At 49.5% G+C, this 14,763-nt stretch overlaps 6 protein-coding genes across 6 annotated transcripts; 3 read left to right on the forward strand and 3 right to left on the reverse strand.

The window, feature by feature from the left end:
- Positions 1 to 28: 28 nt before the first annotated feature.
- Positions 29 to 1,841, reverse strand: LTR84_010843 (uncharacterized protein; the record flags this gene model as incomplete). Its single annotated transcript, XM_064854377.1, has 4 exons — positions 29 to 178; positions 236 to 364; positions 444 to 1,748; positions 1,836 to 1,841. The coding sequence occupies 4 exons, from the start codon at positions 1,839 to 1,841 to the stop codon at positions 29 to 31; spliced, it is 1,590 nt and encodes a 529-aa protein (XP_064709103.1).
- A 1,255-nt stretch (positions 1,842 to 3,096) lies between these two features.
- Positions 3,097 to 3,720, reverse strand: LTR84_010844 (uncharacterized protein; the record flags this gene model as incomplete). Its single annotated transcript, XM_064854378.1, has 1 exon — positions 3,097 to 3,720. The coding sequence occupies one exon, from the start codon at positions 3,718 to 3,720 to the stop codon at positions 3,097 to 3,099; it is 624 nt and encodes a 207-aa protein (XP_064709104.1).
- Positions 3,721 to 4,230: 510 nt separating this feature from the next.
- Positions 4,231 to 5,220, reverse strand: LTR84_010845 (uncharacterized protein; the record flags this gene model as incomplete). The annotated part of the gene is made up of 2 exons (XM_064854379.1): positions 4,231 to 4,951; positions 5,009 to 5,220. 2 exons carry the CDS (start codon positions 5,218 to 5,220, stop codon positions 4,231 to 4,233), a joined length of 933 nt encoding a protein of 310 aa, XP_064709105.1.
- A 1,015-nt stretch (positions 5,221 to 6,235) lies between these two features.
- LTR84_010846 (uncharacterized protein) lies at positions 6,236 to 7,196 on the forward strand (the record flags this gene model as incomplete). The annotated part of the gene is made up of 2 exons (XM_064854380.1): positions 6,236 to 6,719; positions 6,778 to 7,196. The coding sequence occupies 2 exons, from the start codon at positions 6,236 to 6,238 to the stop codon at positions 7,194 to 7,196; spliced, it is 903 nt and encodes a 300-aa protein (XP_064709106.1).
- A 1,096-nt stretch (positions 7,197 to 8,292) lies between these two features.
- On the forward strand, positions 8,293 to 10,487 carry LTR84_010847 (uncharacterized protein; the record flags this gene model as incomplete). The annotated part of the gene is made up of 4 exons (XM_064854381.1): positions 8,293 to 9,037; positions 9,088 to 9,561; positions 9,617 to 9,691; positions 9,742 to 10,487. 4 exons carry the CDS (start codon positions 8,293 to 8,295, stop codon positions 10,485 to 10,487), a joined length of 2,040 nt encoding a protein of 679 aa, XP_064709107.1.
- Positions 10,488 to 12,422: 1,935 nt separating this feature from the next.
- On the forward strand, positions 12,423 to 14,017 carry LTR84_010848 (uncharacterized protein; the record flags this gene model as incomplete). The annotated part of the gene is made up of 3 exons (XM_064854382.1): positions 12,423 to 12,827; positions 12,880 to 13,785; positions 13,847 to 14,017. 3 exons carry the CDS (start codon positions 12,423 to 12,425, stop codon positions 14,015 to 14,017), a joined length of 1,482 nt encoding a protein of 493 aa, XP_064709108.1.
- Between the last annotated feature and the right edge of the window lie 746 nt (positions 14,018 to 14,763).

Here is a 14,763-nt window from a genome sequence, read left to right on the forward strand (position 1 = left end):
GTCTTTGTTGTCATTCTACGTAGTCCACTTATGACTTCTCGACATCTTCTGTCTGGGAGATCGAAGCTCGCTTCTCCCCAAATTGCTTGAAGCGTTGCTCTTCATCAGAGGCACTCTGGTGAAGCACGCGTCTGTGATTTGCATTCAGACCCATCAGTATGCGAGGTTCATCGAAGAACTATAGTATCCAATATAAGCTGAAAGTTCAGTGTAAAAGAGATTGAGTTTTGCTTACCATTTGATCGACTTGCTCGAGTGTACGACCTGAGGTTTCGACGCCGAAGAAGTATGTCAGGGGAATGAATGAAGCGCAGACGATTGCCCAGATCCAGAAATAATTTCCCCCAATATTGTCTAGGCCGATCTGTAATTGACACATGGTAAGTCTCATGGTTCAAATGGCACGAAAGTGAGAAGAGAGAAAAATACGGGACTCGACTTACAGGAGTAACCATCACAACCACAAAATTCGACATCCAGTGACTGAAGACTCCCACAGCAGTTGACTTGTTCCGTACACGGAGAGGTTGAATCTCTGCCGAATAAGACCACGACACGGGCAAGATACCCATTGTAAAGCAATCCAGGTATAAAAATATGAATGCCACTGCAGCCGCTGTTGCAGAATGTGTTGTCTTCAGAAGACAGCCCGCGATAATAGCCATGCAAATGGCGCATCCAGCAGATGAGTAGATGACCGTCCAACGACGTCCAATGCGGTCGATGTAGAAATATGGTGGCCAGGAGAAGATGGCATATTGCGTGAATGCGACAGAGGCGAGAATCAGAGCCATACTTTGCGAATAATCCAGATATTCTTGTAGGATATAAGCGCAGTAATAACAGACCGAGTTGATGCCACTCCATTGATTCATCATATAAGGTCCCATGCCGAGGAGAACTCGTTGAAGGTTTCTGGCTCGTGTGGCGTTGCTAAATACCTCGCTCCATGTAGGTTCTTCTTCGGTATTTTCGGCGGCAATGTTCTCCAAGATCTCCGAAAGTTGGCCTTCCACTTCATGGTCTTCATCTGGCTTGTCTAGGAGGCAGGCAATGACGTGTCGAGCTTTGTCCTTCTGTCCGTGTTGTGCCAACCACCTTGGTGTCTCGGGAATCCAGATGCATAGGACCAGGACGATGAGTGAGAATAAGACTTGGCAAGCCACTGGAAAGCGCCATTGCATGGAGTTGTTTGCATAAAGGGTTGCAAAGCAAAGCCATGATGCTATGGCAACTCCGATAATAATGAGAGCAGACTGCACTACCAGGAGTGCGCCTCGATTGTGAGCTGGGAGGGTTTCCGATTGTAGAATTGGGACAGCAACTGTGCTTAGACCGACACCAACACCGGCGATGATGCGCGAGGCGAACATTTGCCAGTAATTGTAAGAAGCCGTCTGAATTGTGGCACCGACAATGACGATCACATTTGCCCAGATGATAGATCTTTTCCGGCCAATTTTCTCTCCATAAACAAAGGCACCAACGGCTCCCAAGGCGCACCCGATATCATAGATTGCTGTAACGAGACCACTCATGGTAGGGTTCGGCTGGCCAAGCATCTGCTGGAATCGCTCACCAGCAAGAATACCACCAAAAAGACCTTGGTCATAGCCGAAGAGGAGAAAATCAACCCCAGAGGTGATCAGAATGATAAAGATAAGGGACTTCCCTCTGAGCTCGATGAAAGGCATGATGTCTTCGTTGTTTGCGCTTGCGGATGAAAATTGAGGAATGGAAGCATGAGCCTAGACAAATATCCCACGAGGATACTGAAGGTTATATATGTCGCCTACCAGTTCTTATCCTCAGTCATTGCAACAATGTGGGGAGACAATCATGTAGTGACAGGCCCACAGCGAAAGTTCTGCTGAATGGCTGACATGGCTATTGTATGCCGGTATTGAGTGTTTGATCCGGACGGGTATACCCTGGCTTAAGTGACAATGGATAGGCATCGCATTGCCTGATGCGGCAACCCGTTGTTAGCCAGAGTGTAGCATCTAAATGCTATAGTACCAGTCCGCATGTTCGAAAGTGGATCCAAATCCACTGTTGTCGTTACGAGTCAGAAACCCCAGACAGCTGACTGCTAACAACAGGGTTCGGCTTTTGACAACCTTCAACTCGCTGTTGAGACATGTTCTGGCAAATTTGCGGCTCTTCCATTATCCCTAAAGCTCTCGGAAGAACTATTGAAAAGTCCATACAAGCCATAAAGAGGCGGTATTGAGCATATCCGCCCGCTGTTACAGAAAAGTACCCCCGATCCACCGGTAGCTGACTATTGAGGCGGTCAGTAGAGACGAAAAAGAAGGTGGAGGGTGGAGGATGTTGTGGAGACTATTTGCAGCTGACCTGGAGATCCTTAGGCTATTGTGGTTGGGGTTGTGGACTGCGGAGAAGCAGTCATGCAATGCCTAGTAACGATAATCCTAACCGTCGAAAGGAATTAAGACCACGGTATTCCGAAAATGGTTATCCGGTCTCCTATACTTCCTGGGCGCCTAGCCAGAGAGACGTCATGGATCAAGGGGTAAGAGGAAGCGCATGAAAGGTGAGCTGATCATTGCTGCCGACTAGCGTGCGCATCCACTCGGGGAGAAGTGACCTTGTTTCCTTCCCATCGCCAAGGTGATAAAGAAGACAAGATTAAAGGTTTGACTCCGACCAAAGTAATGGTTGTGACTGACGCACAGTAAGAGGCTGAGGATATCGACCTCGAAAGGAGATACCGATGAAAAGGAGTTAGATTTAGCCGTTGCTACGGCAGCTACGATGAGAGAGTGGACCTTCCGGATTGAGTTACTGGTAGCAGACAGCGTACTATGACAAGCCATGTACAAGAGTGCATGTGATGGTCTCAATACCAACACAGAAGGACCTGCTCAGAGGCTGCTCCGTCCATTCCTCGAAAATCGGTTGTTTCGTCAGCCCCTGCCGCTGTTTAGCGACCGCTGGGGGTGATCGCCCGAATTCGGCCGCTCTGAGCATGAGAACCACTCTACGTGTTGAGCAGATACTCCAATACTCAAGCTCGATCCCACGTTCATCACACTCGAGGACCTGGTCGCCTCGCGAAGATTGCTGATAAGGTCAACGCTTGTGATCATCTATCCTGAAATGAATAGGTTTGAACGATCCTCCATTGGATTGTAATGCCGAACATGCTGTAAGGCCCATGATCAAATCCATCTCTGCGCGAAACACAATACGGTCACCCGCCTTGCTTGTTGGCGGATCGACCTTCAACTCCCCTGTCTCCCCATCTACCCGAACATTCATGAAGCAGTTAAACGCGACAGGTATGCAGTCCGCATCAATTCCAAAAGGCTGTAATGCTTCAGCTAAGTTTCCAAAGCACCCTTGATGTGGCTCCTTGTCTCCGTAGATGATTCGGAAGGTATCTTTGCTGCACGGAGTGAGTAGGAAATCGTGTCGTCCACATGTGTCCTCGACGATACGGAGCATCACGTTGCTTCGATTCGAGTACAATGGGTCTGGCGTTGTGAGGAATATCCGGCTTGCATAGTCTAATGTGCGACCTGAAGATATGACCTCTTTTGGGTCTTGAGCGTTGTAAGCTAGGAGGTCGGATACTTGTCCTCCCTTTGGATCGATGACTGTCAGAAATTGACCTTTCTCAAGTTTGAATCCAAGGCCAGATCGAACGGGTATCTCAATCGTCTCACTCAGAGGAGTGGTAATGTTTGATACCATATTGATGGGAGAACGTCTACTCGTGATGGCGGGGTTGACGGAGACTACCTACCTATTGTTTACTCCGAGGAAATGCCAAAGATACTTTGTAGGTTGCTGCCAAGGCTGTCCTCCAGACCGTCGCTCTGTGCTACTGAGGTCAATAGTGGATATAATATCCGATCCCACAATCGTCATTCACACATCAGTCATGCTTGCGTCATGATCGCAAGACGAGGTGCTTGGGCTTCTACTCAGGTGCGACGGGGTGAAGAAACACCTTCAACTACAGATTATGAATTAATCCTAAGACAAGTGTACACCGGTTCTCAGCCGTGAGCACCTAGGTAGATGTACATAAATACACACGAGCTCTCTCAGACTGCCGATTTAGTCTGAGAAACAGATTCCTGGTAAGCTGTGTGTTTGCTTGCTACCTGCTCTTCCAATACCACGATGACTAGTCTGGTACGTGAAAGCATTATGCTAAAGAAGTACGCCCTAAGACTGTTGAACATAGAAGCATTCTAATTACTTCAAATCAAGGTCTCCAAATGGACAGTGCGCCGTCTCATTCTCATCAAGCAAATAATACTGATGGGCCTCAGTGGAGCCCTTGCTACCATACGCAGCCAGGTCAGGGCTGATTTCGATCTGGTCATATGCAGGCATTAGTTTCCTGACGGCTTGTACAGCCCGTTCGCGAGTCTCAGGCGTCTTGAAAAGTTTGTTGAATACCCATTTTGGTTGCACAGCGATTGTGAAATTCTCTGCGCGGCGGGACTGGCGTTGCTTATGCGCGGGTGTCAGCGCGGCCAGGAACCACGGTACACCGTCAAAGCAGAACGTCCATTCGCTTGCATCAGTCTTGGTTGGAATATCTTTTGGCCATGCTTCGAGGTCGCACAGGCGTAAGCTGCGGAGGACGGCCCAGAATTTGTGACGGTACTCTTCGACTGAAGAACAATCGGCTGAGGGGGGGTGGACGAGGAGGAGGCTGGTGTTCTGGCCTAGGGAGTGGGATAGCGGGTAGTATGCACGAAGGGCATTGGCTATCAGGCGGATGTTGCTGGGTTGTTCGGGGTCGGCAGAGTGCATGAACAGGAAGCGATGCTGGTTCTGCTTGAAGCCAGCAGTTGCGTATATGCAAGGGAAGTTCTGTGCTCCATGGCCTTCAGCTAGGAGGATTGATTGAATATTGTCATAGGCTTGTCTGCGCCAGTCACCATATGGAAGAGCTTCACATTGTGCTCTTAAAACATGGTCAGATACGGGCAGGGTATAAAGGATAGCGTCGATTGGATCTTACTTGGTCATAAGATCCCGATCGTCGATCTGGATCACTCGTTCCGTCCTACTAGCCCCATCCTTGACAGAACCTGGGGAAGAGCCTGGAGGTTTTGATAAGAGTGTTCGAGTGACGACTCGTTCCAATGGTGATTTCAGCCTTGCCGTGGAGCTTGTAGCTATGGCGGTTATGAAACCTAGTCCAAATATAACAGCGCAGAGAGCTACCAACATTTTTGTTTACAATCGAAGCATTCCTCAAGGTATATGTGCTGAAAACTCCTCCATCGTGGGATACTCGAGAGTTATCTATTGTCGCGCAGATGACGTTCAGACCTTTCATTCCCACAAGATCATGACGATGAAATCGGATCTGGAATTCCTTCCCCAGGATCTTGATCGTGCTAGATCATGACGAGTTCATGACCCATAAACACCGAAAGGAGAGTCCTAGGAATTGTGACATCCGGGTTTTGCTTCCGTGTATCCATAGATACCTAGGCACATACCTCATGACAGAATTTATAGTGCCTTTAATTGGATTGGAAAGCACGGATTATTTGTTCTTGCGGTGGCAATTGGGGGTTTCGATGACGTGAACCAACTCCTAAAAGAATTAAAGAATTCAAAATGATCACCCATACAGGTTGAAACTGTGGTTCATTCTAGTTCACGAGTAGTGGGACTTACCTTGTTATTGTGAGCCTGACATTTAGTCTCCTTGTGGGCGGGTGACCTGACAGTGGAAGTCCAACTGAGTGAATTGGTGTCCTCAACGAACGAAAACTCCCGACCTGCGCGGAAATACGTTGTGGATGATGGGTGTGCTTACCTATGCCCTCTATGCTATGGACGCTCTTCGTCATTGTCTTGGAAACCGAGGTCAAGAGTGGTAAATGCGTCCATCAAGATCAGTCTTGAGATAAATACCTAGTCAGGTACGGGGTACAGAGTAGGGTTGCACTACAAGGTGATCAGGAGAACGGCCGCGAATAGGGTTTCAGGAGGTCAGCACAGATGGATCCCCAGTCCCCGCAGTACACCGACTGATGGTGAGCGAAAGAACCGAGGCAAGTGCGCACGCCGTATCCGTATCCACCAATTCATGGCTTACATCTCCAGCTGTGCTGCACTGGTCTCCAGCAGTATAAATCCAATCGTGATGACTTGATGTGAATGATACTTAGCGGTGTTGAAAAACGCATCAGTCTTGGACGTGATATCGAATACCAAGTAGTTCCTCGACGAAATGGTTGACGCTAGCGCCTCCTTCAAGATATATTCGAGAGCAGTGGAACGAAAGCCGTTGCCAGAGGATCCAGTCCTGCGGGCAGATATTGAGCATGTCTTACACCATGGGTATGTAATTATCCCGAACGCTTTCACCAAAGCCGAAGCGAAAGAAGCTAGAGATGAAATTGTTCGACTTCTGGGGGAAGAACCTCTTGGGGGAAGAAACAACTTTGAAGGTATCAACACGAACAGGATATACTCGCTGTTGAACAAGAGCCGAGTGTTTGATAAATTTACAATCTTGCCACGAGTCCTGGCGCTCAATGACTATTTCCTGGATCCTGGATACCTCCTTTCGGCACTCCACACCATCTCAATCAACCCAGGAGAAAAGGCTCAAGCACTGCATCATGATGATGGCTATATCCAATTCCCAAGACCCAGATTGCCTTTTGGTTCCGCGATCATGGTGGCATTTGACGAATACACAGTGCAGAATGGTAAGGCTAAGCTTGATTGGCATATGGAGAGATTCTCGCGACTGACAATCAGTGATAGGTGCCACACGAATTATCCCGGGGTCGCATAACTGGGACAGTAATCGAAGGGGCACGCCGGAGGAGACAATACCAGCATTGTGTCCAGAGGGCGGAGTGGTGTATTTTGTCAGTACTTTGTGGCATGGTGGAGGAGCCAACGTCTCGAATCGACCACGGCAAAGTGCGACCGTGCAGTACTGCAATCCTTACATTCGACCCATTGAGAATCAGATTCTGGCTGTCGATCCACGGAAGTTGGATAAGATCGACCCAAGGATTGTGGACATGATGGGATACAAACACATGGAGCCATTCATGGGCTATGCTGATGGATTGGGACCCCGACGGGCTGCAAGAAGGATGGTACGATGGTTACAAAATGACGTCGATGAGAACCCTCCGACATTTGCTCACGAGGTACGTGAGTCCAAGATATAAGATTGCATACCTAGGTAGTGTACCGAGCAAGGAGGAAGGCATGATTGTGAGAGGACCATTAGCAAATGCCATCACGTGACGATCACGTGATTATTGATATTCACGTGATGGGTAATCAAAAATTGTGCTGGAAAAGTGATGAAAGCAATAGTGAGGTACCTACTAGTACCTAGGTAGATGCCACTGATTCCCAATTGCTCAAAACCGAACCAAGCCCACGCCAGGTGACTAGACAAGATATTATGGTGTAAAGCCTGAGTCAGACCGTATTGCTGGTCCTGCTTATGGAGTGGCCACCGCGCTCCCAGTCTGTCTCAGTAGCAAAAAAGACTCATGTCAGAGTGATCATTGAGTTAGTCAGATTTCATCCAAGACCGTTTTTCACGATAATGAACACCTGTTGGTTGCCCAGACGTGGACGAGGCTGAGGCACGGCAAGTTACAAGTTCAGGAAGGAGGACGACAGGGTTACGAAAACAGGTAGTCAGAACGCGGAGAGCCCTTGAGAGCCAAAGGAGCGCCTTTTGGTGTTTTGGCTCGCGGCCTCCTTTTCCAGGCTCAAGTGGCACTTGGACAAAGCTTGGGAAAGAGATTGGGGGCTTGAGACTGGCTCGCCAGACCCCGTTTGTCATCTGCTTGGTATGAGTAAGCGACAATCTCAAAAAACGACGTAATGGGGCCTCCACTTCCCAGCTTCAAATTCCAATTCTCGTGTTATTCAACCACTCAATCCGTGGTTAGTAAACTGCATCCTCAGTACTCAACTCAGTACTCGTAGGGTCAGCTTGACGCTTCCTTGATTGATCTCGTCAATCCAGTGACAGTCTGCTTCCCATTTCTTCATCTCTTCTCCTCTATCGTGTGCTTCGCGGTGCATTAAATTCCACCATTATTAAGGTTGCGCATGCCGTGTCGATCCTCAGGAAAAGTCCAATAGTGCTTCACCTTGTCCTCCGGGCTGACCTGCACGGAATAACCTACAACCGACGTGGTACCAACTACGACTCGACGTCGCCCTCGCCGCTCCTCTTTCCCTCTCCATTTCCCTCTATGCTTTAGTCTCAGCACACGCTCTTGACCGTGTCTGCCTGTATCCATGGCTTCACCAGGCCGCAATTCACGTCGCGCGACACCTGACAATGGAGCGGATACGGAACCTTTTCCTGCGATGCCAGAGTCGTCCGCTGCAGGCCCAAGTACATATCAACAACCCACGACAACGACAACGACCACCGTTGGTCCAACAATAACCACCACCACCACGTATTCTTCTCGCAACAGGCCTTATACTATGACTTCGTCTCAGCCAGTCACAAATGCTCCCTCTTCCACCACCTCTTTACCTGTGACAGTGGTTTTCGGTCCCAACACTGCCGCAGGTTCTTCTACCGTCCGAACCTCTGTCCCCAGCCCTCCCCAGACTACTCGCATGAGACCTATTGGAATAAGGAGACTGCCATCGTCAAATTTGCGGGCAGGATATGAGGCGGGATCATCAGCCACTGATCTTAATGGTGGAGTTGGTCGCTCTTCCTCTGGCCGAGGAAGAAGCACTTCCGCCCCTCAAAACACCAATACTTTGACAGTTCCTGGTCAAGCAAATAACTTGACCAGACAAAGCACGCGGCAGTCTCTCCTGGCTCCAGTGGCGGAAAATCCAGCATCCGCAGATGCTCCAGCCGATAGGGAAAACATGGGCGAGGCTGGAACTGGAGGTGTTAGCCGCAGACGCAGTGTCAGCAATGCAGCGCGATCGGTTCTCAGCAGGTTTAGTGATCACTCGCGTGAGCGACAAGACCCCGAATATGAGACGGAGGTGGTGGACTTATTGGACGTTCTTGGTATGAGACTGTCCAAGTCCTCCTCGATTCTAAAAGCTAATCAGAAACAGATCCCGAAGTCTCGACATTGACTACTCTCACAAACGTGCAAAATTCGCTTTTCGTGCCAGATCTTGGTCGATGGTTGAACAGAAGACCCACCTATGAGCTGAGTAGTCGTCGGTCAACCATGACTCGCCGTCAAGAAGTGCCAGACACAATAGAAGAGAAAGATACCCCAGGAATGACCCCTATTCAAAGTGAACCAACACCATCGGAGACGGGAGACCTCACACAGGTGGGGACCGCTCCGACAATGCAAAGGACTTGGTCATGGCAACGGAGGCCTCAAATCGAACGGAGCCACAGTATTTCCTCGGTTGTGACTGACTCTCATTATGCTGTCTTACCACACGGCTTTACTTTGGATGATTGGAGTGAGGAAGACAAGGAAGCATTGGACGACCATGTACGACATATGTTACATTCCAAGCGATCCAAATTCAAGCAAAGGATGGTTGCATTTGGCAAATACATCCGGAAGCGTAAGATATTCTCAGCCACACTCCCATCTCACGTCCTCATACTGATCGTTCATAGCCTTGGGATTTTTCGTCACCCTGTATGCCGTCCTCATCACTCTCTTTGGATTGGCTTGGGTGCTCTTCTTGATCGGTAAGCCATTTTTCCACTGGGAATCAATCGTTGTGGCTAATTCAGGGCAGGGTGGATTTATGTTGGGGATCAACAGCTATATATCATCAACATCATCGACAACGTCCTGGTCGCTCTTTTCGCTATCGTCGGTGATGGCTTGGCCCCTTTCCGTTGTGTCGACACTTACCACATGATTTATATTGCACACTACCACCACTTGACCTGGAGATTGAGACGTGAACAAGCGCTTCCTACACTTCATGATCACAATGATCTCCCCGCACAGCCAAAGGAAGAAGCTGATCCAGAGGCTCAAAAACCCGAAGAATCCGAGTTCTCGGTCTTGACCGCAAAACAGCAACAGAAGTTGATTCACCACCAGGCCAAATTCTCAAAGTCACATTCTTTCTACAAGCCACACGAGACACCAACGCATTATGCTTTCCCGTTGCGACTCCTTGTGGCGATTGTGGTCCTTCTGGATTGTCATTCGTTGTTTCAGATTGCCTTGGGCGCGTGTACATGGGGTATCAGTTACCACCATCGACCAGGAGCCTTGACTGCGACTATTCTTTCTTGCTCAATCACTGTCAACATCACAGCGGGCATTCTAATCAGTGTGGGAGATCGGAAGACTCGAAAGAAGGATGTGGCATTGAGAATGACCAGGCAGGAGCTGACCACACAGGCAATCAAGAAGGTTGAAAAACACAAGCACGACAGGGCAGCGAACCTCAGGGATGCTTCTCAAAGAGAAAACTTTGAGGTCATTGATGAGGAGACAGCGGACCAAGTCAAGCCGCGCGATTCTTGAACATTCTGAGCATTCCGAGCATTCCTGCCTTGAGGGCTATGGGAAGATTAGAGAGGCTCTGGGTATGCCAGACGCCAGATACTTCCAAGCTTTTACGATTCCGATGGTTGTCGGCAAAGCGTTGGCGTTGATATCTGTTTCACTGGGCGATAATGTTGTTATCTGAATTTTTCACATGGCAGAAAGGTTGGATATAGTTTGAACCCTTTTCGCGGGCTGACATATGGTGCAATCTGGATAATGGGTCTGATACGGACAGCTCTAATCTCCACTACGGTGTTGATGCCCATGTCTGATATGGCCCCCTTGTTGCATAAGGTTCTGGGTGGGTTATTTTCAGTAGCCGGAGTGGCGAGGATACAATAATTCTACGATTATTAACTCCACCCGAGTATGGTATGGCTAATGATGTTTGCCTTTCTAGCTCGAGTTGGGTGCCAAGGCATGTGCATATATCTAAGTACATATAATCTTTACCACAGTGAGTTGTGATATCTGAGCGGAGCATGCCCCCCTGCAGGTGCTGTGAGGCGAAGCAAAAAGTCTAGGAACGAATAAGAAAGTATTTCTTGAGACTTGTTCCGGAACTACGTATAGCACAAATGCAGAAAACTTCGAGAACACCCGATGGAAGTTGAAGGGAAAAGGCAAATCTTGTCAGCCAAAAGTCTCTTGTTCCGAACAGCTGCCTCGTGAACGCAGAAGCCTGTCTTTGTCCGGGTTGGATGTCTGCAGACTTGAAGTAAATCGCACAAAGCTAAGGCCGTGGACTTGGCTGATGGCAGATCGGTGAGTGACCGTGCGGATGCCGTATTGAGGTCGAGACGGGGGCGGCAAGGAAAGAGTCGGGATGCGGGGTAAGTTTTTTCCGGACGGTCAGACACGCAATGTGATTTCGTCTTTCTGTAACCTAGGTAGGTGCCTACGGTACAATTGCCCGCGCAAGGTCTTGTTCGAATGTCTGACTCGTTAAATGACAACTGCCTTTACTAAATGGCTGTCTGAGATGACCTCACGTCGGAGCGAGTAGGAGGCGATGCTTTTCCAGAGCTGTCGGGCTATGATAGGATCTCACTGCCGGCAATTGTGTCAACCACTTGGGCACCCAGCACATGAAGCAACCCGCAACTTACCAAGAGCACCGAAACAGCTTAGCGTGTCTTGCCTCCGCTATGCCAAGGTCTTCGCCCTCTTCTTCCCCATCAAATTCCTCCACCTGATGGATTCTGTCCAAGCCCGGAGGACTTTCGCCGGCCATTCAGACACATTCATTTCCGCCATTTCTCGTGTTGAGGTTGGACAAGACTGACCTACCTTTTGCCATGGCCTTGGCCAGACCTGTTCTAGAAGCTTTCTGGAAAGATCCCATCTTGACATCCTGCAAGTCCGTCATCCAAGGTTTGAATCTGACTTTTTCCATTCCAGTGCAAACTCACTTTCCAAGCCCGCGTCTGTGCAAGCAGGGCAAGCATCCCCCAGACCGTCCCCGACGCTACTTGTTGAGAACAAGCCTGCTTGATGATATCAGGCCATGAAGTCTGTTGGCTGCCATGTTGGCTTGGAAGGTCTTGGTAATCTGCAATGACATTCCGATGCCTGCAAGCCTCCGCTGAGTCCAAGATGTGAGTGTAACCTCCCACGAGAATCAATATTGGACCTGTCCAGATTTGATCCACTACCGGGGTCTCTGGAGTACGGGATCTGATCGCGGAGGATGTATCTACGATAATGCTATGTCCCATGGGGTTGATAAGGATCAGCGCCCACAGGTAAGTTGTATAAGAACAGCAGAAGATCCCCATACCCAGATCCCGTTTATCTCCAGAGCATTCGACTTGTTCAGAGTCAATACTTCCTCCCTTCTCATATCCCCCCCCTCTCGTATCACAAATCACTTTCCTCAACCGACTCGACTTCAATACCCATCTTCCCACCATGGCTGCCTACCCCCAGGACACCAAGGCGGTGAACGCCCACCCTCACGCTGCTCCTGTCGAGGTCGAGAAGCCTCTTGACGCACAGAAAGAGTATGTCGTCGACGAGGAAGGCCGCGCCGTCCCTATCGATTACTCTGGTGCTCATGCCAAAACCGACCCTGAGGAAATCCGTTTGGTCAAGAAGCTCGACCGCTGGATCATGCCCACCCTGTGGATCATGTACTGGTTGAACTATCTTGATCGAAATGCCATTGCATTGGCTCGTCTCAATAACTTGGAGGACGATCTCGGCCTCAGCTCCACTGAGTACCAAACCTGCGTGTCTATTCTCTTCGTCGGCTATCTCATCGGCCAAGTCCCCTCCAACATGATCTTAACTCGCGTCAAACCTTCCTATTATATGGTAAGATTGCCCCCTACGATTTTAGTCCTTTGACGCTAACCGTTTGTACTAGTCTGGTTTTATGGCGCTATGGGCTGTTGTGAGCACACTCACGGCGGTCGCAAAAGACTATAAGGGCCTGTTGCTCACGAGGTTCTTCCTCGGTGTAACTGAGGCGCCTTACTACCCAGGGGCCCTCTTCATGCTATCGTGCTTCTATACGCGCAAGGAGATCGCCACTCGCATCTCGATCCTTTACACCGGTAACATCCTGGCGACCGCCTTCGCTGGTCTCATCGCTTTGGGCATTTTTGAAATGGATGGTGTAGCTGGACAAGCAGGATGGCGTTGGTTGTTCATTATACAGGGCATCGCAACCTTTGTTGTCGCCATTGGAGCCGTTTTCACTCTTCCAGACCACCCGCTCACCACCAGATGGCTCACTCCAGAAGAGCGTCAATTGGCCCATGACCGCATTGAGCGCGACACCGTGGGAGGCAAAGCCGGTACCTCATCAGTTAAGGGTCTCCTCGAAGCTGCCAAGGACCCAAAGTTGTGGCTGTTCGCCTTCATGCAACATATGCATCTTGCTGCCAACGGATTCAAGAATTTCTTCCCAACTGCCGTCGAGACTCTGGGCTTCAACCGCACCATTACTCTCGTCCTGACCTGCCCACCATATCTCATTGCAGGATTTATCTCCGTCTTCTGGTCTGCTTCATCCGGTAAATTCAACGAGCGAACATGGCATATCACCGTGGCCAAGGCCATCGCCATTTTCGGTTTCGTCTTGGGCTGTGCTACACTCAACACCGGGGCCAGATATTTCGCCATGGTTGTATTCGCCATCGGAACCTATGCAGTCAACTCCATCATTCTCGGCTGGGTCGGCTCGACCTGTGGACAGACCAAGGAGAAGAAAGCATGCTCTCTCGCCATCGTCAACACCATTGCCAACGCATCATTTGTCTGGACTCCTGTAAGTTTTTTGAACTCCCCACGTCGAATACACAAGACGGCTTTACTAACAATCATTACAGTATCTCTGGCCAAAGACAGATGCTCCACGCTATACCATTGCTATGAGTTCGTCGGCAGGTTTCTCCATCGCCACGGCCCTCGCCGCCTGGGTCATGAAGGGCTGGCTCATCCGCACAAACAAGAAGATCCGCCAGAGCTCTGATGAAACTACTTTGTTCTACGCTTACTAGATATACCCGGTTTTTGTTGATGAATTATATTAGAATGAGTGTGTATCTCTGCAGGAATGTTGAGAAGACGATCTTGCCGGGCTCCCTCCGTGTCTTGATGCTTTGGAAAGAAGGGCATGGCATGGAGTTGTGATGATGATTATGATTCGCTCTCATGAGTAGAGTGGCTTTTAGAAGCTCCCTGTATGGGAAAGCCATGTTAAGAAGACATTTTCTAGAACAATTCTAAAACCATTCAAGCTTCTACAACCGCTTCCTTCGTTTATTGATGCAGTGTTTTAGAATGATGGGAGCTCGACAGTTTGAGTCCATCGACTTCTCGTATTCATCTCACACAGCACTGCTACCGCTTGATAGGCCTAGATCGTTTATGCTGTAGAGATGCTTCTGCCCGAGGAGATGAAGCTAACGCTCGAGAAGAGGGCTTCTAGAGAGCTGGCAGTGAGAGCCGCGATCTCTCGTGCCATGGCTTTCAGTAGCCGACCTCCCTGTGCCTCGCACGTATGATAGTTCTTGGTCCTTGGTTGTTGGCTGGGCAAGGCTTGGTAAAGGGAGAGGCCTTCTCAACTCAGGAGATGACGGAGTTCGAGCGTGATCAATTCTCTCCTACTACTGATGAGGCCATCGAACTACCCCCATGACTTTGGATTCGTGCCCAGCGATGGATATCTTTCTCTGATGTTCGAGGCGTGACTCACGGTGGATGCTCTCCACCCCTCTATTCGCCACTTCAGACCACACACCTC

This window comes from Exophiala bonariae (assembly GCF_035927105.1).
Source record: "Exophiala bonariae strain CCFEE 5792 chromosome Unknown scaffold_5, whole genome shotgun sequence".
Lineage (NCBI taxonomy): Eukaryota > Fungi > Ascomycota > Eurotiomycetes > Chaetothyriales > Herpotrichiellaceae > Exophiala > Exophiala bonariae.